At 46.4% G+C, this 26,358-nt stretch overlaps 1 protein-coding gene across 2 annotated transcripts in view; it reads left to right on the top strand.

Moving 5' to 3' along the window:
* MIGA1 (mitoguardin 1) overlaps nucleotides 1-26,358 on the top strand; it is a 38,888-nt gene that overhangs the window by 11,070 nt on the left and 1,460 nt on the right. The window contains exons 8-17 of one of the 2 annotated variants that reach the window (XR_013218662.1): nucleotides 4,807-4,907; nucleotides 12,445-12,563; nucleotides 12,649-12,721; nucleotides 13,444-13,530; nucleotides 13,997-14,095; nucleotides 15,169-15,303; nucleotides 18,154-18,207; nucleotides 21,277-21,393; nucleotides 21,495-24,662; nucleotides 24,841-25,052. Coding sequence is in view for 1 of the 2 variants with exons in the window: in XM_077278280.1 (XP_077134395.1) it covers nucleotides 4,807-4,907; nucleotides 12,445-12,563; nucleotides 12,649-12,721; nucleotides 13,444-13,530; nucleotides 13,997-14,095; nucleotides 15,169-15,303; nucleotides 18,154-18,207; nucleotides 21,277-21,393; nucleotides 21,495-21,695 (986 nt within the window). In the remaining variant the exon portion in view is untranslated. Of the gene's footprint in view, nucleotides 1-4,806; nucleotides 4,908-12,444; nucleotides 12,564-12,648; nucleotides 12,722-13,443; nucleotides 13,531-13,996; nucleotides 14,096-15,168; nucleotides 15,304-18,153; nucleotides 18,208-21,276; nucleotides 21,394-21,494; nucleotides 24,663-24,840; nucleotides 25,053-26,358 lie in introns of those variants that run through there. The other variant, XM_077278280.1, reaches the window with a different exon arrangement.

Genomic DNA, 26,358 nt, shown 5'->3' with positions numbered 1-26,358 from the left:
CAGGGTCCGTCCATCCTGAGCGCAGGTGCAGTCATAATGTTTCTTCATTGACTAGAAAGGATCATTTGTTGCAGCACATGGGAGCGTTTTCTCACGTGCTGCACTGGAGGGCGGGGGAGGTTACACTCGGCAGGTCCTGACAGCTGACAGCATGGGCTATTTTCAGCTCCAGATAATAAATAAAGTATCACATTCTTTATCCCCTGCTGTCAACTCTGTAACCAAAAAATAGTAATAAATAAAAATGACAGAATTGCTGCAGTTTGTTCGACTCAAAAAAGCAGCAAAAAGCATCTAAAAACCAATGTATCTAAAAATGGTGCCAGCCGAAGCCACTGCTCGTCCACACTGGACAGTCTCTTCTAAAACTCCATTAATGGAAAGATAAAAAGTTCTAGAACTAAGAATATGGCAACAAAGTTTCAACCTGAGAACAGGATAGGTTCATAAAGGCATGCTGAGGGTTGTAGTGTAACCCCGCGGGCGCTCTGTATACTCGCACGTGCCAGGAGCCGCAGCACAGAATATGACATGACGCCTCGCAGCAGACTTTTCTCACCAGCCGTAGCGATGTTAAATTTAGGCTTCTGATGTTCGCTGCCGTCTCCGTCCTCCACCTGCCGCAATTACTCAGACACTTGTGAGCGGGGTGCGTCTCATCGGGACGTGGACTAGCGTTCTAATCACGCGGGTGGTTACTCAGTGGATGGAAGTGATGTCTCATCGTAAGGGACACACATCGTCATCAACCCCTTGTGTGCTCATGTGACGCTCTGTAATAATCTCTATTACAGATCTATGGCTAATGTTATTATTGCACCGTGCCTTTAAGACACTGCCCTTCTTCAACCTACAAAATATCACTTGGAAATGAATCCTCCAGTCCGGTTATAGAAATTGCCTCTAGCTGTCCATTTCTACCTGTTTTTATTGAATTCCCAGTAGGTTCCCAGCAATGAGAATCGCCTTATCATGGCTGCTGGGTACGCATGAATGGGCCAATTTATGCACTAAGTTTTCTCAATTTTTTTTTTTCTGGTAGAGTAATGTAATTCCTATATTTCATGTTTGCATTCTATAGCACTGCACAGTTCTACTTTATTTCTTGGTATATCTGGAGGCTACTCTTGGTTTGCCCCTGTACACACCTGGTTTCTGTTTGGAAGCAGAGGTCAGTCTTTTTTGTGTTTTTAACCCTCATAATGGCGGGTCACCCTTTTCTAACACCATGTCTACTAGCTGTTTCACCAGCAAAAAGCCCCATAATTATCAAAATCGTCAGCGTGGGTTTGGCTGTGCTGCGGCTGCAATATGTGAGCCTTTTCATTCCCTGAGTGTGTAAATAACAGCACCTGGTCTCGGGGCAGCTGCACAGACTGTGTGGGACCTTCCTACGATGCCTGGGTATATGGAAGCTGCTGTACTTCTTTTTTTTAGAATATACAGCTCTTCTCACAGCCCGAGCTCAGAATCTTTTGGTAAATGTTGGAACTTTGTCTTCATGCAGCTACCACCAGGGGGAGCTAACCACAAACAGCTATGTACAGCTGCTCCGGTGCGGCTGCATTAATATATATGGAGTGAGCGACCCCTAGTGGCAGCTGGGATGGCAGGAGTGGTTTAGTGCTGGGCTTTCTCCCATCTCAGGTCTCATAGCAATCTCCTGATACAGCATTTGATACCCGAAAACTAATTACGACTTTCCTTGGAACAGCACAGCCTGCACAACTTGGCAGACAGGTAATGCAGGAAGAGGGCAGTGTATAATACCGCACAGTAATGCACAGAACGTCAGCTATGATCTGCATTTTAGGTCAATGTCATTGTGGTAAATAATCAGATCCTGAGTCCGGCGGAGGAAACGCAGACTCCCATGTGTAACGTCTGAGGTTTAGACATCATGATCTATAACTCTGTTCTCCCCAAAACCGATCTCAAGACTCCGAATATAATGGAAGCCATCCAGAGGGTGAAACGTTTCCTTCTCCATACAAGTCCATGAAATCCCCCGTACACAGAGGAGACAGTATTATGATTTATGCATGGGTTTAATATAACTTAAAATATTCATTAAACTGAAAAGGCAGATTTCCTGAGTCCGCTGCCGGCTGCCGAAGTGTATGATTTCTGGATGACCCGGGGGGCAGTGGTGTAGCTTGGGTTGGAAAATACTGATGGAATTATAGTATGCGCTCTGACCTCTTGGGGGGTTTTTTCTGACATCAGACACATCATTTTAAAACTATTTTTTTCTTTCATTTTTTAATTACATTTTTTATGTAAGAGTTTTATTACCCTAGCCCTGATCCTATCCATAGCCCCGGTGCTAACCCTAACCCTGATGCTAACCCTAACCCTGATGCTATCCCTAACCCTAACGCTATCTCTAACCCTAACCCTGAAGCTATCTCTAACCCTAGCCATGATGCTATCCCTAGCCCCGATGCTATCCATAGCCCCGGTGCTAACCCTAACCCTGATGCTATCTCTAACCCTAGCCCTGATGCTATCCCTAACCCTAGCCCTGATTCTATCCATAGCTCAGTGCTAACACTAGCCCTGATGCTATCTCTAATCATAGCCCTAATGCTATCCCTTGCCCTGGTGCTATCCCTTGCCCCGATGCTATCCCTAGCCCTCTAACCCTTGTCCCAATGCTATCCCTAGCCCAGATGCTATCCCTAGCCCTCTAACCCTTGTCCCAATGCTATCCCTAGCCCAGATGCTATCCCTAGCCCAGATGCTATCCCTAGCCCTGATGCTATCCATAGCCCCGGTGCTAACCCTAGCCCTGATGCTATCTCTAACCCTAGCCCTGATGCTATCTCTAACCCTAGCCCTGATGCTATCTCTAACCCTAGCCCTGATGCTATCCCTAACCCTAGCCCTGATGCTATCTCTAATCATAGCCCTGATGCTATCTCTAATCATAGCCCTGATGCTATCCCTTGCCCCGATGCTATCCCTTGCCCCGATGCTATCCCTTGCCCCGATGCTATCCCTTGCCCCGATGCTATCCATAGCCCCGATGCTATCCATAGCCCCAGTGCTAACCCTAGCTCTGATGCTATCTCTAACCCTAACCCTGATGCTATCGCTAACCCTTGTCCCAATGCTATCCCTTGCCCAGATGCTATCCCTAGCCCCGATGCTATCCATAGCCCCGGTGCTAACCCTAACCCTGATGCTATCTCTAACCCTAGCCCTGATGCTATCCCTTGCCCAGATGCTATACATAGCCCCGGTGCTAACCCTAACCCTGATGCTATCTCTAACCCTAGCCCTGATGCTATCCCTAACCCTAGCCCTGATGCTATCCATTGCTCAGTGCTAACACTAGCCCTGATGCTATCTCTAATCATAGCCCCGATGCTATCCCTTGCCCCGATGCTATCCATAGCCCCAGTGCTAACCCTAGCTCTGATGCTATCTCTAACCCTGATGCTATCTCTAACCCTTGCCCCAATGCTATCCCTTGCCCAGATGCTATCCCTAGCCCCGATGCTATCCATAGCCCCGGTGCTAACCCTAGCCCTGATGCTATCCATAGCTCAGTGCTAACACTAGCCCTGATGCTATCCATAGCTCAGTGCTAACACTAGCCCTGATGCTATCTCTAATCATAGCCCCGATGCTATCCCTTGCCCCGATGCTATCCCTTGCCCCGATGCTATCCCTAGCCCCGATGCTATCCATAGCCCCAGTGCTATCCCTTGCCCTGATGCTATCCCTTGCCCTGATGCTATCCCTTGCCCCGATGCTATCCCTTGCCCCGATGCTATCCATATCCCTATGCTATCTCTAACCCTAGCCCCGATGCTATCCCTAACCCCCGATGCTATCCCTAGCCCCGTTGCTAACCATAACCCTGATGCTATCTTTTAATCTCTGATCTTCTCCCAAACCCAAAATCTGCATTTAGCCACAAAAATTATGTGATTAATAGCTGGATTGCTGCCGGCTGTTGTCCTCAGGCAGTGTCCCTGGCAGATAATTTGTCCTAGGTCAAAACTAGACTGGAAATGAAAAGTTGTGGGGGCTTCATCGTTTCTATTATTACCTTATTAATCAGATTTTTGCATACAGATTACAAAACAACATATGTAACCATAGATCCATAGAATAATAGGTGACATTTGTATAATCATGGAGGGAAACAACATTTGGCCCAAAGCCCATGTGTGAGCGGAGCAGCAGTGCACGTGTGACCACCGTCTTATTCGAAGAGTAGTGGAAGCTCCTTATAGTGCCATAAATCGCAGCTGGAACTGGCAGAGGGTCTGAACAGCCTAATCTGAGCCTGCAAGGTTCCTTTATGTGCCGCCACATTCTCATTGTCTTCTGTTCAAATAACATATATGTCTCCTGAAATACTCTGTGCTGCTGCGATGTGTCCCATCTGCTTCTTTATCGCTCGTTTAGTAACTTGTCTACTTTATAAACTGAAAGAAAAGATAAAGGTTAATAATAAAATATAGAAAATGCATGTTCAGTTTTAGGTCCAGGTCTCCCACAAACAAGGTCCGGCCCTGTTACTTTGTTGCTTTAGGTCTGCTAAAATTAAAGGGCTATTCCCAAAATAACACGCTATTCCCTATTAGTACGGTAGGGATTTTTTTTCTAGCGCACAAAGCAATACATTAGTGATCCTGTGATAAAACCGAGCTACGAGATGTCAGAGCTGCAGGAAGTGTTGTCATAGGGACACAGGTAGAGTTCAGCCATGTTTCATTGCATGGAAGTAATCTCACCGTGTGCACGAATTAATGATAATCTGCCGTTATTTTTGCTTTATTCTTTTTGAAGACAAGGACACGGACATGACGATGACGGATAACGGAGGGGATTTTGGGATGAGAGACACAATAAGCATTGCTTCAAACGACTCTTTCACGTCTGCCACAGAGGTACGTGCGGGGTGCTGACATACTCTATTGCTGTATAGTAGCGTAGCTACTGGGGGGGCAGAGGGGGCCGTCGCCCCGGGCCCTGTCACATCAAGGGGCCCACCGGGAGCCAGGGCCACTTCTGTGATGAGACACAGCATAGGAGCAGAGCAGTATAATGTCTGCTCCCGTCTGATGGAGACTCTGCGTGCACGCTGCTATTAGCACAGGGCCGACTGCAGTCTCCCCCCTGCAGTGAATGGTTTCGCCTGTGTCTGACCTGATCATGAAGCTTTTCCTGGTTGCAGCATTCACTCTGTGCACGCTGGGATTGGCTCAGGCACGCTGGGTCCTAGTGCCCACACCATGCATTTCACTTCCTGGTCCTGCCTGCAGTGCAACTGCAAACTTTATCAGTAAGTGGGATGGAACTTATTATGTTTATTCAATTCAGGTATGCCACTGTGAGACCGTGGGGTATTGTGAGGGCAGAAGGTGGGTGAGGGGGGACAGGGCACTGAGGGGTGGATGTGAGATGATGGGGGCATTGGGGCTGAAGTGGGGGAGGGGGACAGGTCACTGGGGGCTGAATATTATAATGTTTAGTTCTGATATTATATGTACTCCATCACATAATATTTGCTGTGTGGGGAGGCTGGAGATGGGGGGGTCGGGGGCTTTTGATACGGACCACCCGGGTCTTTTATGGTTATTAGTATAAGGAGCCGCATACAGTAACCAAGAGCTGCATCACATTTACAGCACCGCTCCAGTATTATTTTTTATTTCACTGCTGGAGCGGTGCTGAAAATCCGCGTCCCCTGTCTGATACTCACCTTCTGGTGTCTTCATCTGTTTTAGTCTCCGCTCGGCTCCGTCTCCTGCAGTTTGTGACCTGTCCGCGGTTCCAGTGTTTCCTGGAGCAGCGCAGAGGTCACTAATCAGTGTGAGTCTGTGGGAGCCTCATTCTGGCCTCGTTCTCACTCTTAGGCTCTGTGCACACGGTGCGGATTGGCCGCTGCGGATTTGCAGCAGTTTTCCATCTGGTTTACAGTACCATGTAAACCTATGGAAAATGAAATCCGCAGTGCACATGGTGCGGAAAATACTGCGCGGAAACGATGCGTTGTATTTTCCGTAGCATGTCAATTCTTTTTGAAGATTCCGCAGCGTTTTACACCTGCTCCTGTATAGGATTCCGCAGGTGAAATCTGCACAAAAAACACAGGAAATCCGCGGTAAATCCACACAAATCCTCAACAAGTGCACATAGCCTCATGGTCTTACATTGAGCGCCTGTGACATAGCTTCTAACTTCTGGCCTGTCAGAAGCTGCGCTCACAAGTTTGAGCAGCGGCACTGCAGCAGTGCCACAAAATAGTGAATACGCCGGAGGATGAGTAAATGACCGGGGCATCCAAATCATGACAGGGAGCTGCGGGCCCATCATACTGTGTATAAGGGAGCTGCGGGCCAATCATACTATGTATAAGGGAGCTGTAAGTCCATCATACTGTTTGTACGGGAGCTGCAGGCCCATCACACTGTGTATAAGGGAGCTGCTGGCCCATCATATTGTGATAAGGAAGCTGCGAGCCCATCATACTGTGTATAAGGAAGTTGTGAGTCCATCATACTGTGTATAAGGGAGCTGCGGGCCCATCATACTGTGTATAAGGGAGCTGCGGGCCCATCATACTGTGTATAGGGGAGCTGCGGGCCCATCATACTGTGTATAGGGGAGCTGCGGGCCCATCATACTGTGTATATGGGAGCTGCGGGCCCATCATACTGTGTATAAGGGAGCTGCGGGCCCATCATACTGTGTATAAGGGAGCTACGGGCCCATCATACTGTGTATAAGGGAGCTGCGGGCCCATCATACTGTGTATAAGGGAGCTACGGGCCCATCATACTGTGTATAAGGGAGCTGCGGGCCCATCATACTGTGTATATGGGAGCTGCGGGCCCATCATACTGTGTATAAGGGATCTGCGGGCCCATCATACTGTGTATAAGGGAGCTGCGGGCCCATCATACTGTGTATAAGGGAGCTGCGGGCCCATCATACTGTGTATAAGGGAGCTGCGGGCCCATCATACTGTGTATAAGGGAGCTGCGGGCCCATCATACTGTGTATAAGGGAGCTGTGGGCCCATCATACTGTGTATAAGGGAGCTGTGAGTCCATCATACTGTGTATAAGGGAGCTGCGGGCCCATCATACTGTGTATAAGGGAGCTGCGAGCCAATCATACTGTGTATACGGGAGCTGCGGGCCCATCATACTGTGTATAAGGGAGCTGTGGGCCCATCCTACTGTGTATAAAAGAGCTGCGGGCACATCATACTGTATAAGGGAGCTGTGAGTCCATCATACTGTGTATAAGGGAGCTGTGAGTCCATCATACTGTGTATAAGGAAGCTGTGGGCTCATCATACTGTGTATAGGAAACTGTGAAGGCATATTGTGCATATGGGAGCTGTTGGCCCATTACACTGTATATAGGGGGCTCTGGGGGGCATTATACTTTCTATAGTGGAGTTCTGTCAGCATTATACTCTGTATAGGGGAGCTTTGGGCTCATACTATCTATAGGGGAGCAGTGAGAACATCATACTGTGTATAGGGGAGTTATAGAACCATCATACTGTGTATAGGGGAGCTGTGGGGGCCTTAGACTGTGTATAGGGAAGCTTTAAGCTCACCATACTGTGTATAATGGAGCAGTACATGGGGGAACTTAGGGGACATTATTATTGTGCATATGGTCCAATATGGCGGTAAAGTCAATGTTCGTTTTTGTATATAGATTTATTTTCAATAACAGTAGGGTCATATTCTGAGGTTCCCCTATATTCACAATAAGAGTGCGCAACCGTAGCTGTAATCAGGGTTAGCTGGTTAGGGGCCCACTCAGATGTTTCGCCCCCCCTAAGTTGAAACCCTAGCTACGCCCCTGGCTGTATGGCCCCTTTGCCAAGTAGGACAGAATGTAAAAAGGCAAAGTACCCACCAAAAAATAAAAAGTTTCCCAAACTTTTCCCAGTAACCAGTCCATGAAAAATGGAGAGAGACAGATTGTACCAATGTGTCATTTTTTGCTGACCCATTCACAAGAGTAGCACACGTCTATACTGTTTCATGTAGACCATTGATCTAAGCGTGGGGGTCCTAAGATCTCTTTTGTGAATAGAATGGTAGTGAGCAAGTGCAACCTCCCCGCAGTTCACTTTCTACAGTATTGGTGGTTGCACATGCTCACTACAGCGCCATGTGTACAGGTGTCATTGAGCCCCCTGCTCTATAGATTGCGGGACCCCCGGGGATTATACACCGTCACCTTCCTTGTATGCAGTGTTAATGGGACACCCATTAGGACACAGGACTGTGGTGGGTCCTGAAGAGGAGTGTGAAAGTGCGGGTTTATCAACCGGTTTGGAAGTTTCACCCTCCTCTTCAGGACCCTCCACAGTCCTGACGCCCTGCATAACAGCGCTAATGAGTATTGTATACAAGCTGTCAATCACAGCCAGGGAGGCCGGACTGATCCAAGGAAACAGACACCTGTCACACTGGAGCATTGCAGAAATCTGCACCCGAGGCCTCATAGGAGAGTTTGGGGACAATGTGGAAACAAATGCAAATCTTGTACCTAAATTCAGTGAGTCCTCTGATTCTTGGTGACTTCCCGGTGTAATGTGCGGCTTCCGTCCCTGCCCCAAGCAGGAATGATTGCAATGTGTGTGTGACCGTAATAATAAACCGGTTTCTACAGACAATGCAATAAAATAGACATTGGTTGAACTTGACACCGGACCCCCGTTTCATCCTCCCCCTTCCTTCCAATCTCCCGGATTTCTAGGAATTTTTTTTAGAGAAAACATTTGCTGAAGAATTCAGCTGTTCCTAAATGTTTCAGGATCTCAGAATATCTCTGTGCGTACAGACAATGGCGGTATATACAGGGACAGGCTCTCTGAATATGAAGGTCAGATATTGAAGGAAAAGTAGAAAAACCCGAAGCTGCGGTGACCCCGGTATCGGCCCCTTTACATTACATTAGTCTGGAAACGCACTGGGACTCGCCTGCGGTAAATCACAAATCAGAATCACCTGTGATTGTCGCTGTCCATGTGGCATGAATTAGTCAATGAATGATGACCAGTGTTTATAAAGCCACATGGTCGCCCCTGTTCCTTTATCACAATGGTGAAGACAGAGGAGCGGCCTGAGGACATCAGAGCTGCGATTACTAGCAAACACAAGACTTCCAAAGGGAATAAAACCACCTCCAAAGACCCTGGTGTCCCAATTTCAACAGTGCGCAATGTTAAAAAAGTTTCCAAGCATGGGACTATCAATAACCTCCCTGGACATGGGGGAAAGAGGAAAATTGACAAGAGATGTCTTCGAAGGTTGGTGAAAATGGTGGAAAAAACACCACGTCAAACATCCAAAGACCTGAAGGCCAACCTGGAACAGTCTGGGGTCATGGTTTCTACAAGTGCCACATGTGTACACTAAACCAAGCAGAGCTTTATTTGTCGAAGGCGAAGGGAGAAACCATTGCTGAAGAAAAGACATAAAAAGGAACGACTGATCTTTGCCAAAGAGTACCTTGACAAACTACAATCCTTCTGGGAAAATGTTCATTGGACAGATGAAACAAAATTAGAACTTTTTGGCAATGCAAAGCAACAGTTTGTTAACAGCGTAATGAAGCATATATGGAAAAGAACACCTTTCCAACAGTTAAGCATGGTGGAGGATCCATAATGCTGTGGGGTTGCTTTACTATTATGTGTTTTCTGTTACTGAAGGACTTGACCATATCACAGGAATCATTAAATGAGAGAATTATAAAGAGATTTTAGAGTGAAATGTCCTACAGGTTTGAGTCAAAGATCATGGGTCTGCCAGCAAAACAATGACTCTAAGCACACATCCAAAAGTACACCGGAGTGGTCAAAAAAAGAAAAAAATGGACCGTTTTAAAACGTCCAGTAATGAGTCCTGACCTCAATTCCATTGAAAATCGTTGGGGTGAGCGGAAATAAGACCTTGGGGAAAAAAAAACCTGCGAACATTCAAGACCTTAAACAAACTGCAAAGGAAGTGTGGGAGAAAATACCAGCTGAGAAGTGCAAGAAGCTTATAGATGGCTCCAGGAAACGTTTGGAGGCTGTCATCCATGCCAAAGGGTGTGCACCCAAGAATTAATTAGGGGCCTTTATTGCGGCACATGCTGTATATTCTGTTTCTTCTTTGAAATTGCAACATGTAAGTTGAAAAGCAATGTTTTATTGTTGTATTACTTTGGACCAGTAATTAAAAAATCCAGAGGATATAACTATAGTACGTTTTCAATTATTTCTCAAGATATTGTGCAGTCTATGAAAAAATAAAGGGGTGCCAATAACGATGAGCAGGACTGTATATCATGGGTATTTGATGTGACCCCTACCGGCCACCGTAGGCATGTGGGTCCGGTTAATTGCATTTTTATTTGCAGCCCCTGCTTTGTTGAGAGAGTTCAACCCAATAAGAAGACAGTTGAGACCGTGCATGCTCCCTGCGTGCTCCCTGCATGCTCCTGTCTGCCTTCAGTTGCAATTGACAGTTGGAGAGTAGACATGGAGAGCAGGGGGCTGACCACCCGGGTGGGTGTAAGTACGGCTTAGTTGACTTGTACGCGAACCACCCCATGTCATATAAGGAGGGTGTCCTGTCAGTAGATCCCGTGCATATCCAAAATAGTTAGCCTATCAGTTCAGGATGTCCTTTATTTAAAGCGGTATTCCCACTTTAGACGTTTATGACATACGCAGAAGCTCTTCAAACTTGTAGTCTCAAAAAAACCCCTAATATTTCAAAGCGGTTAGATCATAAATGCAAGTTATCACTTCCCCACTGGATACAAAATAGCATGAAGAAGACTGGGGGGTCCGTCCGTTGGAATCCTCACTGATCCCAAAAACAGGGCACCGGAGATCACCATTTGAAAGCGTTTTGGTCCCACTTTGTGCCCCACCGCTGTGTTCATTATATATGGTACTGCTGGAGACAGATACCGCGCTCCTCTATCTCTGGCAGTCCCGTAGACCATGAGCAGAGCAGTATCAGGTTGGTTAGGGGCTGATGCCGGCAATCCATGTCAGAATGGCCGTATAATCCTGATATCAAAATGAGCATTTTATGAGTCCAGTTATAGAATGACTGAACTGAAGAGTCCGATGTATTCAGGCTCCACTCACCCTGACTGACGACAGCATTGTGAGCGGCAAGGAGGAGGCACTCTGAGGAGCTGTCAATCATGCTAGGTGGGCGGAGACTGAGTTTACACAGCAATGGACTTTCAGCATAAATACATAATTGTATTCAGTTTGTTGTGGGAAATCTGGTGACCGATCCAGCTTAAGGGTTTATCCTTGTGACACATACCCTTTAAGAACTTCCCGATGATTACTGGACAGTGTGGATCTTCTGCTCAGTGAGAACGCACATGGTTTACTTTGACGGATTAGCTTGGGAGTCGTTCTCTAAACATCAGAAGTCGGGATGTTGCTCATTTCTGGAAAGTCTCCAGCCTGACTGGGATTGTAGCCTCGAGACATAAATATTGCGAGGAAATGTCTGTAATTCTGGATGACATGAGAATATGGTGAGGATATACATTATTGCTGTAGGATCAGCGTCCAGCAATTTTTATGGTCGTGATATTTCCTGTTTTACATCCGGTGATGATAAGAATTATATCGGCTGCTGACCGGGATTCATCCTCCTATTGGGGACCTGCTGGCGGCCTTCTCACATTAACACAATTAGGCCATGTTCAGACACCGCAGATATAATGTGCTGATTCCAAACAATTAGATGAGGTTTACCAAACCATATTCACGTGTAAGGGGGAAAAATCTGCTCAGATCTTGGGCATGGAACGGATCTGCAAATTCACAAGATGTTCATTCATCACAAATTTCCCTCTATGCAATGCACAAGATGGGATCTGCATGACGTCCACCGCTCAGTGCAACACTTGCAAGATTTACCCCAAGCATTGTTCTCCAGAACCGGCCTTGTGTAGGATGGAGCCACGTGCTGTTCCGCATCCAGTGCCTTGTGCCGTGCAGTATGGTGCCTAACCACAATGCAGAAATACTATGATGTTCTGCGCCTGTGTAGCAGAGCCACTCGATGCCGAATGTACATCCCATATACTGCTCAATAATACCAACATATGTGGAAAGCTGTGTCCTTCTTTTTAAGATCTGGAGTTTTTCTGTTGCTGAGCTCACCGGGCTTTTCACAGTCATGGAGTGAAATGATAATATTGTCTCCCAGCGGCCACCACCAGGGGGAGCTCCCTGTATACAATTGGAGGACAGGCTTAGAAAAACATCAGTGTAGTAGAAGAATGCACTAGTGCTGTATTCCAGGGTATTAGTAGAGTGCCAGCAATTAACCACCTGCTGAATCAGGTTTTCCGGATTAATGGAATTCTTTGTATCTGCAGCTTTCCTGTACTAATATAAGGTGTGTGTTCTGCTTCCCCCAGCTCACTGAACACCGAGAGATGATGGAGACCACTGACTTGCCGTCCCTCTACCACTGCCCTCTGTATGAGGACGCCATGCTGCTAGCGGAGGAGGGCAGGATATACTGCAGAGCACTAAGGTGAGCAGCGGTGGAGACGGTCTGCAGTTTCTGTGCAGGCAGCAGTATTGATCGGTGCTTGATCCCATTGATCTCATTTCTTTAGGACCGACTTACTGGAGTGCGGAGGGGACAGCGATTTTCTCGCGAAGCTTCACTGCATTCGTCAGGCTTTTCAGGTGAACTTGTATTCAGGGGATGTAGACTTCATGGTCGTCTGAACATCTTTATTCACTTACAGCTTGAAGATTTCCAAAGGCACGGCAGCGCCGGAGGGGTGTACTGACCTTGTAGGAGGCAGTGACCTGCCTATGTATTTATAGCAGCACAGAGCATTTCAGGAGAGGAGCGTGCTAATTCTGTAGGAGGCAGCACCCATATGTGTATTTGCAGCTACACCAAGTATTTCAGTAGAGGGGGATTCTGATCCTATAGGAATCCATGCTTTGTGTTTGGATTTGTAGCAGCACAGAGTATTTTAGGGATCTTGTAGCCTAAATAATTTCCATAGAGGAGTGTGCTGATTTTGTTTGAAACCGTGCTTAATTCTTTGATTCATGGCAGCACAGAGTATTTCAGGAGGAGTGTGCAGACCCATTATATCCGTCAGTAGGCTGCAGCCATTGCTGACCATGACCATTGAGCATCATGCAGATGGCACAGCCTGTGAGCACAGTGGTAGCGGGCAGCGTGCCAGGCGGCTTATGCCAGTGTGCGGCTAGGACGACCCCCACATCTCGCGCTGCCAGGCAGAAGTTCATGCGAGTACGGGCGGCCGTTTTCCCTGTTTGCTGTTTTGATTAGTGGTGATATTAGGACGGGCACACTTGTGATTTATGGCAATGGTTCCCGAGGTCACGGTGGAGTCCTGCCAGTCTGATTCTGACATTCCCTCTTACAGATGATACTCTCAAAAGTCGAAAACAGGGAATTTTTAATGAACGTCGGCAGAAAAATCTTATCCTCTTTGATCATCAAGGCCAAAAAGGTACGTTGTCATCAGCAAAAAATGGAAGCGGTCGCTCGATGCGTTCACAGTATAGTACAAAGTATTAGCTGAAAATAAGCGTATACCCTATCGAATATGTGCTGCACGAAAACCTTACAAGAAGGCCCCCAGTATGGTGGTGTTTGGGTTTATTTTTAATTGAAAAATTTCTGATAAGTTGTTCTCGTTTTTTTAAATCTACTCTTTGGCAGTCAGAGCGGGAAAAGTAATCAATTCTTGCCACCTTCTGCCGCCACTAGGGGGCGTTCAGAAGCTTTCTGCATACAGCTGGTGACGACATTGCAGTTTGCGGGAGTAATTCATCTGGTTTTCGGGTGACATTACTGCAATTTGCGGGCCACTTTGCTTTGCGGGTGACCTCATTGGTTTTTTAAATGTGACTGTGGAATTTAAGAACAAATGAACTGACACATTTTTCCCTTACCTGCGTTCTGCACATTTGTAGAATCCTAGGAAGTTTGAAGCTGCTTATGACGAGATGATGCGCTTCCTGAGCTATCCAGACTCCTGGTCCACCATAGAAAATGAGCTGTTCGGACGAGGGGTGAGTCCCGGGAGCTTAACCCATCATATGACTCATCAGTGATAGGAGCAGGAATCTGCCATCCACAGTGGTCCTAGATGTAGCGGGCCGGTTATAACAGCCCTAATCCTAGCTGTATAGGCTCAGGTCACAACAGCCGGATATATTTTCAATGGCTCCGATCCCGGCTATTCATCTCTTCATTGATTAGGTTATGAGGACGTTATTAACCTCTTTGTGACAAGGCGCCTTCGTTTCCTCTACTTTTTTTTTTTTTTTTCTTTTTTAAAGAACGAGCTGTAGTTTCTCATAGTAACATTTTGAGGTTTTCAGTCTCTCTTATTCCGAAATTTGTGGCGAATTCGCTTCCCCACAAAAAATAGCAATTCTGCCATTTTTTATTTTTTTCCATTTTGGTTTTAACTATATGGGATGAATAATTTTATATTTTATTAGTAATGGGGCGATAACTAATATGTGCTTTTTGTTTTCCACTTTCATTGTTTTGTTTTTTTTATATTTTTCCAATGTTATTTACATTTTGAATTAGAACCCTTCGGGGACAGGAACCTGCCTGTAGAATACGGTATTGCTGCAGTGTACTGTATAAATACTGGTCTGGGCTTTATAGGAGTAGTAACATGGCGGACAGCTGCCATAGCAACCCCTTAGCACCCTGTGATCGCATCTTGGGGCGGATGATGGGTGTCTGAATAGATCATCCCCATTCTTAACCCCCTAAATGCTGCTGTCACAATTGACCGCGGCATCTAAGAGGTTAAACTTCTGCGATTGGAGCTGGCATTGATTGCGCATGTTGCTCTCGGGTGTTGGCGGTGTAAACGCTGCCTTGGAGATTGCTTCACATATCCGCCATATTTGTACACATCGATAATAAAGGGCATCTGCTAGTACGGACTGCACCAGGTGCTGGACTATCGTATATTCCAGATTACCAGACGTTAATTGCATTGGATTTCTAGATTAGCAGGCTGGAAACACAAGTGCGGGATGTCTGTACAGCCGACTGAGGCGACCGTCCTGTACATTCACCAATCCCATATTGTCCTTCATGTCCGTTTCTCCCCTTTCAGGTGAAGAACATCAATTTTTACGACATCTTCTGGGACTTCATTGTGATGGACTCTTTAGAAGATCTGGAGAATCCGCCATTGTCGATCCAGAATGTAGTGAAGAATCGCTGGCTGAACTCCTCCTTTAGAGAAACGGTGAGTTTCCTCTATATATAGGTCGCCATTAACGGTGTCCGCAGATAATGGCTGATAGGAACCTTGTCAGCCCAAGTGGCGGCAGATGAAGAGCGGACATGTCCGGGCTATGGTGCTGTCAGCCTTGGCAGGAAGCTGTCAGCACAAAGTGTGATCCAGTGCAGAGCGGCCTGTACACACTGGCTGATGGCTGCCGAGGCCCAGTGATGAGGGACATTCTCCAGAGCTCCTAGCAGCAACCAATCACAGCTCATCGTTCATTTCCCCAGAGCACTGAATGAAATAAAAGCTGATTGCTGATTGGTTGCTATGGGTGATGAGGCCTAGTTCGCTGTTGTGATAAATGGAGCCTACTGTAATTTAGAAAGCAGCAGGACTTTAGTAGAAACGCTTCATTTTCCACAAACTGAGAAAACCTTTTACTTTTTTGTTTTTTTTTTAATATCTGGGGACGTTTTTAGTTTTTTTTAATCCCATCATGATGCAGAGAATTTTTATTTATTTTCCTTCTCTTTTTCCAGGAGCCATAACTTATCATTTTTCCATCGTCATACTAGAATCAGGGCTTGTGGTTTTTTTTACAGAACGAGTTATAGTTGTGGATTTCCCCAAGGTAATTATAATGTTCTGTAAACCTCCATATGTATGATGAGCATAGGGGTATACAGGCCAATTAGCACGTATAAATAGAAGAAAAACCTATGAGGAATAAGTGCAAGGCAAGAGAGAGCTATCAAGATTAAAAATACATTTTATTAAAAATGTAATTGAAAAAAACGTAGGACACAAGATAAGCGAAGCTGAGTAAGCGTAATACAAGCAGCGCGACACAGATTATATAGGTATAAGCTTAGTACTATGTGACAGGTACTTAGATAGTAAAACGGGGGTAAATACAATGGTATAATAAAAAATGCAATGTGTAATCCCAATATTACAGATGGACACCAGTGTATATAGGATAACATAAAGTGTGAAAAAAGGCTCAGCATGTCAAAGTAAGGTATCATGGAGTAGAAAAAGTCTCATAAATAGGAGATGTAAACATGCACAGTGGCATAAGAGTCTCATCAGTCAATGTGCGTTTCGCACATAGCTATGTCAAGGGGTGCGAACGAAGCTAGGTGCGAAACGCGCTTCTGGTGCCGTTCTTTTGTCTGGTGGAGACAATTGTCGTATTTGTAGGCTGTAATGTGAACATTAAGAGCATGTATTCTCTGGTCGGTCCATTTCCTTACTCTGTGGTCTGCAGTGCCTTGAGCGTCTCATCCAGCTATTTCTCGGCACAAAGTGCAGAACATGCGTCCCCCTCCCCTTAACTGTGCAGTGCGATTCCCCAGTGGTCCCTGTGGTCAGATTACTAGGAAGGAATGGCAGTTTCGTGTTTACACCCCCCCCCCTTTTGTATGGTAATTAGGGAGTAATTATTATTGCAGTCTCTGGTCCTACAGACGGAGGGAAGGAGGCTGCCGGGTGCTGTGAACGGTACCGTATCTGCCATATCCTTACGTTAATGCTTGAGTCCATATTTGGGCAAATTACTGAATAAACTATTTAATGTTTTGGCATCAGAAACATTTAAGAAAAAAAAAAAGTATCATATGGCTTCTCCACATTCCTCTATTTTTTGTTGGAATGATCGCCTTGGTTTTAATGCTCAGTTTGGCAGAGGACGCAGAATAACGGCAGAAGAATGCAGAACATACGAGCAGAGAGAGACGCGCCATAGACACGTCTGCCCAAAAGCCTGGCCGGTGTCTTCAATTATCAGGAGCCGCCGCTCCCACTCCTTCCCCGACTGGGGCTGACTCCATGTGACAGTAAAACTAAAGCAACATTTCTATTATGGAATTGCACTCCGAGCAATTGCCTATAATGTGCTCGATATAAAAATGCAGATTTTAAGCCGAAGCCGGAATCGGATTAGAGAAGAATATATGAGGGAAGGACGTACACTTCCACTTTGTGCTAGATCCACATCAGCAATTTAGAATATAATTAATCCATCACAATAAGGAAGTCTGCTCATTAAAGGGGTTTTCCATTTTTTGGTAAAAATAAGCTTTATTATGGTACAATATTGTCAGTCACTCTCACCCAGTCCTTTCTCCAGTGATCCAGCACTGACCCTTCTGCAGCTCTCCCGAGTCTTTTTTTTCCACATGGACCGCTGCAGTTAATTAATGGCCGCTAGAGTTGGTGTGAGGCCACGGGTCCATTGTCCACGTCAGTAATCTGTGGCCCCTGGGGACTAATAACTACACTGCTTTCTTTTGATTAGTTGGGATGTCACAAGAGCGTCACACAGATAATGTCACGCCAGGACGACTAATCAAAGGAAGAGCCGCAGATGCCATTTGGTAAGAGGTGGTTCTAGGGACCCCCATAAAGCAGCCACAGATTACAGATGTGACCACTGGACTTGGTCCTGTGAGTGGATTAGTGGCCGCAGCAGTACTACTGGCATCATGGCTGAGCGGTGGTGCAGTACGGCAGGTGACGCTGTATGACTGCAGTTTTCACGTGCTGACTACACATAAACTAAGACAAACAGCGCTTACAGTGAGGGTTTATGATATTTCACAATGCTGGTAATCATTCTTACAGGTTGCAAAAACCCTAATGATATCAGTGCATTGACCTTCTGCACACCTCAGGTAAAAGACTGTCAGTGCCGTACCCCAGCTGACTATTATGGGGTCTGTTATGGAACCTCCACAAGGTCTGGACCTAGGACAAGTTACTTCTTGGGTGTTTTCTGCTTTTTTTGTGTAATTTGTGTTGAATAACCCTTCTGTATATTTAGGTTTCTTGTTTTTTCAGTTGTTTTTGTCACTTTTGTTGCCCCAGGCGGTCGCCTCCAGCTGCTGGTCCGTTCTCAAGGAGAAGAGGCGACAGATGAAGGTACGCAGCCCCTGCCTGTGGGACAGTGGCCCCTCTTGTAACTGTGGTTATTAAACGGATCATTCAAGGGGTCCCAAACACTACACATGATCACATGTGGCGAGGGTCTTTTTTTGTAGAATGACACCCCTCTAACAGTGAGTGGCGTCTTCTCCAGGCAGTGGAGTTAGTGCAGTACTAGGAACTCCACTGATATTAATGAGTGCAGGGAAGCGATTGTGATGGCGAGTGCCCACCATTCCCCGTGTACAGCGGCTGCCATCCTCACCCCCTGTTGTCTCCATCCTCACCCCCTGTTGTCTCCATCCTCACCCCCTGTTGTCTCCATCCTCACCCCCTGTTGTCTCCATCCTCACCCCCTGTTGTCTCCATCCTCACCCCCTGTTGTCTCCATCCTCACCCCCTGTTGTCGCCATCCTCACCCCCTGTTGTCGCCATCCTCACCCCCTGTTGTCGCCATCCTCACCCCCTGTTGTCGCCATCCTCACTCCCTGTTGTCGCCATCCTCACCCCCTGTTGTCTCCATCCTCACCCCCTGTTGTCTCCATCCTCACCCCCTGTTGTCTCCATCCTCACCCCCTGTTGTTCTCCATCCTCACCCCCTGTTGTCGCCATCCTCACCCCCTGTTGTCGCCATCCTCACCCCCTGTTGTCGCCATCCTCACCCCCTGTTGTCGCCATCCTCACTCCCTGTTGTCGCCATCCTCACCCCCTGTTATCTCCATCCTCACCCCCTGTTGTCTCCATCCTCACCCCCTGTTGTCTCCATCCTCACCCCCTGTTGTCTCCATCCTCACCCCCTGTTGTCTCCATCCTCACCCCCTGTTGTCTCCATCCTCACCCCCTGTTGTCGCCATCCTCACCCCCTGTTGTCACCATCCTCACTCCCTGTTGTTAGCTGTCACCTGTGATCCATCTGTCCTGTCAGACCTCTGTCCGCTGACTGTTATATTAAGGGATGGTAAACCGAGAGTTTTCCTCTCCCCATTTGCTGTCGAGTCAGAAGTGTTCTCCGATGTGATATAGATAAATCTTTATCGTAAGGCTATGTGCACACGTTCAGGATTTCTTGCAGAAATTTCCTGAGCAAAACTGCACATTTTCTGCTTGAAATCTGCATCCGTTTTTTTCGCGTTTTTGATGCGTTTTTTTCCAGAGCTTCCCAATGCATTAAATAGCGGGAAAAACGCGAAATATCCGCAAAATTAATGAACATGCTGCGTTTTTTACCACGATGCGTTTTTTTCGCGGAAAAAAAGCGCATCATGTGCACAGAAATTGCGGATTGCATTCTAAATGATGGGATGCATTATGTATGTGTTTTTTATAGCAAAAAAACGTGAAAAAAAACGCAACGTGTGCACACAGCCTTAGACTTTCTGATTGAATCATCTCTTAACATTTCTGCTTGCTGTCAGTGAATGAGCGTCATCTTGTTCTCATCCAGAGACTAAACCCTGCGATCACCGGTGATGGATTTGGTATAAAAGTATCCAGTCTGGGCTCCTGTGTGCAACAATTTACCTACGATGATACATTGTAGCAAACTAGAGGAATTGGTGCTGCAGATGTGTTGAGCTGTCTGGACTGGATAGAATTCTACCTACAGCTGAGGGTTTGTTACAAGTACTTCTTTGTGGATTTTCATTTCAGGTTTGGTGAAGTTGAAAATGGTCAGATCAAAGTACATGAGTAATTTGCATAGCTTCCTATTGTGCCACAATTATGTAGGATTTACAGTATAGTAAATTCCTTTTAATGCTAGCTATTGCTCTCTGTTATCAGCCATTTAGGGCAGTGTTGTCTCACTGTAGTGTTTTTAATGCAATGACTGACAGACGACTACAGGGATCTACAACTCAAGACATATGGACGGGGCTTGCAAAAGACTCAGCAGTTTAGCTCCGCCCAGTTGTCAGATATGTCACCTGACAGCTCAGTGCTAAGGCTTGGGCTACTCGGTCACAGCTACATCACAGCATGATGCAAGTGAATGGGGTTGGAACCAGCTGCATTTTTTGCTACTTGATTGTCACGGAGCAGTGCGTGGGTTAACTCTCTTGCATTTCCCTCTGATGTAGCAGCGACATACAGCGACCTTCCACTGTACATCCTGACTTCACCATATATATGCACACTCCACTCGGCTGAACATGCATGTGTACTGAATGGACAGAGAGAACCCGCTGCAGCCACTCACTGATTGTGGAGGTGACAGCACATCATAGGTCCAACTAGAGAGGGAAGTAAAGTGATGGCTAGAGGCCAGAAAAGAATAGGAATAGGAGCAACAGGGGATGTGTCAGGATATGTTCACACATTGAGTTTGTAGTTGGTTTTATCTGCACTAAAAAAAATGCATCTTTTTTGCAATTTTTTATGCATTTTCATTGTGTTCTAATTCGCATTTTTCATGCATTCATTTAAATGGATGAAAATTGTTGCAAAATAGCTGAAAGATTTAAAATAAAAAAAACAAAAACGCACCGCAGCTCAAAAAATACAAGAAAAAAGAAACGCACCGCGTGCATGAGATATTAGTAAGTTCACTTATTTTGCTGCTACTGTAAAACACTGTTTTTTTCACATGAAAAATTCACGGGGAAAAAAACGCTCCATGTTATCATATCCTACGACTTGTTTTTTTATTTTCTGACATTCTGAGCTTTTTTTTCCTTTGGACTACCCATGTAATGTGAGCTCCCACAGTGCCGGGCTCCCTGTTGGCAGAAAGGCCACATTATTGCTGGTTTTGTCCTACACGGAGAAGAAACAAATCTTGCCGTGAAATATTTTTATGTCTTCAGACTCAGACGGCCGAGTCACAGTCTGACGAGTTATGCGCCTTTCTGATGAAAGCTGTTTCCAGCGCGAGCTCTCTGCAGATTCCGTACAGTCCATGGCGGAGCCGTCTGTCGGCACCATTGTTGGGTGACGGCTCCGGTCCTCTGTATCGCGGTTTCTGTTCTAAATGGCGCAGAATCAATCACCAGTTGAAGATGACGAGGATTTCATAGGTCTGACATTTATTACTAATTATTGTAATATTTGCTCCTTTTCTTTCCATAGGCACCAGACGGATTTTTTGCACATTTCTACGCCGTCTGTGAGCAGATAAGTCCAGTTTTGGCCTGGGGATTCCTGGCACCCAAAAACGCCCTACACGAGCTGTGCTGCAGTTATAAGGTCGGTGTGTAGGATTCCTGTAAATTTTGATCCTCTTCCTTAATTAATCGTTTTATCCGTCGCTTAGAACTGAGATGTGACCGATCTCCTCTTATTTGTAGGATCAGGTCCTGCATTTCCTGAAGGACATCTTTGACTTGGAGAAGGTCCGCTATTCCAGCGCGGAGAGTCTGTCGGAAGACATTTTGCAGAGCATCCACCAGTGCGCAGAGTCGCTCGGGGTGTACGTGGTGGCAGACTCTGCGAGGGGCCCGTCCTGTAGATGTAAACCTGTCAAGACTGATCACCTAAATCTCATCTGATGCATCGGGGATCCGCACATCCGCCGGCAGCCATTGTGAGAACTGGACTACAAGTTTAAATATCCATGAAAAATATTAAAGCTGAGTTAATAAGAGGGTTTCTCCGAAGAAAACAAAACATCCCATATCTGCAGGAAAAGTGATAACTTATTGATCCACTGGGACCTTCACTGTCGATTGGGGCACTATTATCCTTGTGACAACTAGAGTGCAGCGCTCGGCAGCCCAAAGAGGGAGATTGGAGCAGCGGTTCTGCTCCTTTTTAATGGGGACATAATTTCCATGTTCTACTGATCAGACCCCCTCCACTCAATAAGTGACCACCGATTTTGTGGATAAGTTCTGTTTTCACCAGACAACCCCTTCACTACATTCTCTTAATGGTTGCCATTGGTGTGCGCAGATGACTGATGCCCATTACAGAAGTCTTCCACCAATGCAGGTTCCTTTCGTTGTTTGCAAATGTACGCGGTCCGGGACACACAGAAATGGCTGCGTTACCGACTCGTATACATTAACTACAGTTATGGTGCACAAGACACCCATTGTAAGGGACCCTTCCCTGCCAGAGATGGTGGGAAACAATGATAATCCCACTTTGCCTAAAAAGTTATTTCCTTTTCTCACTGCTAAATTAGTCCTGATTAGTGATGAGCGAGTGTACTCGTTACTCGAGATTTCCGAGCATGCTCGGGTGGTCACCGAGTATTTTGGGCGTGCTCGGAGATTTAATTTTTGTTGCCTCAGCTGCATGATTTGAGGCTGCTAGACAGCCTGACTACATGTGGGGACTTCCTAACTAACAGACAACCCCCACATGTATTCAGGCTGTCTAGCAGCCGCAAATCATGCAGCTGCGGGGACACAAACATAATCTACGAGCATGCCCAAGATACTCGGAGACAACCCGAGCATGCTCAGAAATCTTGAGTAACGAGCACACTCGCTCATCGCTAGTCCTGATATTGTAAACCTGCCTCCACAAAGATTTTTTTTTACTTTTTGACACATTTTATAGACTTTGTTTTTGTTCCATCACTTTGAGCCATTAGTTGAAGTGTTTGGACAGTTTGTACTCGGTGCCAGACATGAAGTTGCCCAGTCCTCGGACAGTTTGCCTTCTGGGACTTAGTTCGCACCCCTCGGTCCTGGGGAGCAGCTCCATTACCATTTACCTTCAGCCTGTAGTTTTTGCACCATTACCAGGTTGGATGGTTTGCTCACAATCTTGCTGCCTTTTTGGTCAGTTTTTTGGAATGGTCCACACCCTTCATTGCACAAGGGCAACTTCTAGATGTCTGGGATTTTCGATGTTCTGGCCCCTTAGGGGCCAAACTTGAGTTTTTCTGTTTAAAGTTTGCTGGAAATTTTTGAATTCTACATTTTTTTTCCCTCTTCCATCTGCTCACAAAGCAGGCAGCTGGTCTGAGGGATTCATGCCCCCGGGAGTTCTCCTAAAGTATAAGTCCCGTTTCCTTGTAAATATCAGTCTACGCCCGTCTCCTCCATGTGAGGGGTACAGGCGCGGTTTAGGTTTGTTCCGTGCATCTTCTGGGGTATGCAGTGGCCTTGAATGAGGGGTGATGACCGTACACCGTGTGACTCCGGTGGAGCTCAGGGAGGTCGTCACAGACATTAAGTATAAGAATTGCTGTTTACGTCAAAGGTGAGCTGCCTGCGGCTCTCCGGCCGTGCATGAACTACAAGTCCCAGCAGCCTTTGTGCTTTCAGGGCATGCTGCGAGCCTGTATACGGCCGGGGGGCTGTGTGTCGGCCTTTCCTGGTTTACATGTTGTATATACGGTGTAAATGTTTGTGTGTGGTTGATGCAGCGTCACAGATTATCGCACTTTATGGCACACGGCCCTCCGGTTATTAATGGGGTGAAACATTATTATTGCACCTCTGAGGGGACGCTGCTGAGACCACCGCCCATCGCTCGGGACGTCTCCTCCAGGCGTCTATAGACTGTACTGTGGACCCATTATATCCTCTCAGACACAACTCTCTGTAAGTGTAAGACCCCCGATAATAGGACCCCATCACACAACTGCTGCCGAGCGTCAGAAACCTCATAATATCCAAAGTAAAAAAAAAATCTGTATCCGGAAACATAGAAAACACTGAGATCATGGCCGACCGCAGACGTGAGTGATAGTAACATCCACTAATCAGATATAGCGGGGACTATGGTCGGGGGTTGTACTCAATAATTACCCTGTGTGGTCGGAGCAGTCAAATGTGAAAAAAAAAAACCTTTAAATCGTACCTGTCACTTGCCATAAATGTAGATATTTGTTACCTGAATCTGCTGCTGTATTTCATTTCTTCCTGCTCCTCACCGTTCCTGAGATATGACCTTTTTTGTGTATTAAAAAAAATCTGCTTTCTTTAGCCAAGTGGGTGTGATCTACAAGATGAGCACACCCACTTGGCTAACAAGACTAGAATTATGTACACAGAAGAGAGGGTCATATCTCAGGAACGGAGAGGAGCAGGAACAAAAGAGAAACATCTCCGGATTCAGGAAGACAGCGGCGTTTACACCACATTTATGGCAAGTGACCGGTCTTCTTTAAGGAGACTGTTACCTGTGTCTTATTGTATCCTACATGGAGGACTGTTATTTTTATATGTAGCTTATTACATGTCCACTGGATTTCTACAGCCGCCGGGTAGATAGATGCGTCCATGTCCATGCTGCTGAAGGACTTTATACTCGTGGTTTAGGGTGGTCTGGCAGGGGTAGGGGCCGTATATCTGTGCACCCCCAGTACTGATGAAACCTGTACAAGGCAGATAAAGTCACCGCTGCGGTATATGCACAATCTATAGTCTTATAAGTGACCGTTCACCGCGGCTTCATCATGACGTCAGTTTACTAAAATGTGTGAGATTAAAGGGCGACCATCATGGAGCTGTGGGGACAGAGCGCCAGACGTCTCCATACTACACCTGTACATTGAGGTCTATGTATAGATGTATCTGACCACCAGGATGTACCCAGAGCCGTCTGATGGCAGCCGATGTTATCCATCCTACACCTGTACATTGAGGTCTATGTATAGATGTATCTGGCCACCAGGATGTACCCAGAGCCGTCTGATGGCAGCCGATGTTATTTATACTACACCTGTACATTGAGGTCTATGTATAGATGTATCTGGCCACCAGGGTGCACCCAGAGCCGTCTGATGGCAGCCGATGTTATCTATACTACACCTGTACATTGAGGTCTATGTATAGATGTATCTGACCACCAGGGTGCACCCAGAGCCGTCTGATGGCAGCCGATGTTATCTATCCTACACCTGTACATTGAGGTCTATGTATAGATGTATCTGACCACCAGGATGTACCCAGAGCCGTCTAATGGCAGCTGATGTTATCTATACTACACCTGTACATTGAGGTCTATGTATAGATGTATCTGACCACCAGGATGTACCCAGAGCCGTCTAATGGCAGCTGATGTTATCTATACTACACCTGTACATTGAGGTCTATGTATAGATGTATCTGACCACCAGGATGTACCCAGAGCCGTCTGATGGCAGCCGATGTTATCTATCCTACACCTATACATTGAGGTCTATGTATAGATGTATCTGGCCACCAGGGTGCACCCAGAGCCGTCTGATGGCAGCCGATGTTATCTATACTACACCTGTACATTGAGGTCTATGTATAGATGTATCTGGCCACCAGGGTGTACCCAGAGCCGTCTAATGGCAGCTGATGTTATCTATCATACACCTGTACATTGAGGACTATGTATAGATGTATCTGGCCACCAGGGTGCACCCAGAGCCGTCTGATGGCAGCCGATGTTATCTATACTACACCTGTACATTGAGGTCTATGTATAGATGTATCTGACCACCAGGATGTACCCAGAGCCGTCTGATGGCAGCCGATGTTATCTATCCTACACCTATACATTGAGGTCTATGTATAGATGTATCTGGCCACCAGGGTGCACCCAGAGCCGTCTGATGGCAGCCGATGTTATCTATACTACACCTGTACATTGAGGTCTATGTATAGATGTATCTGGCCACCAGGGTGTACCCAGAGCCGTCTAATGGCAGCTGATGTTATCTATCATACACCTGTACATTGAGGACTATGTATAGATGTATCTGGCCACCAGGGTGCACCCAGAGCCGTCTGATGGCAGCCGATGTTATCTATACTACACCTGTACATTGAGGACTATGTATAGATGTATCTGGCCACCAGGGTGTACCCAGAGCCTTCTGATGGCAGCCGATGTTATCTATACTACACCTGTACATTGAGGTCTATGTATAGATGTATCTGACCACCAGGGTGTACCCAAAGCCGTCTGATGGCAGCCGATGTTATCCATCCTACACCTGTACATTGAGGTCTATGTATAGATGTATCTGGCCACCAGGATGTACCCAGAGCCGTCTGATGGCAGCCGATGTTATCCATACTACACCTGTACATTGAGGTCTATGTATAGATGTATCTGGCCACCAGGGTGTACCCAGAGCCGTCTGATGGCAGCCGATGTTATCTATCCTACACCTGTACATTGAGGTCTATGTATAGATGTATCTGGCCACCAGGATGTACCCAGAGCCGTCTGATGGCAGCCGATGTTATCTATACTACACCTGTACATTGAGGTCTA

Source organism: Ranitomeya variabilis, chromosome 8 (assembly GCF_051348905.1).
Source record: "Ranitomeya variabilis isolate aRanVar5 chromosome 8, aRanVar5.hap1, whole genome shotgun sequence".
Lineage (NCBI taxonomy): Eukaryota > Metazoa > Chordata > Amphibia > Anura > Dendrobatidae > Ranitomeya > Ranitomeya variabilis.
The sequence above is the reverse complement of the archived record's forward strand: the minus strand, read 5'-3'. Positions and strand labels throughout refer to the sequence as shown.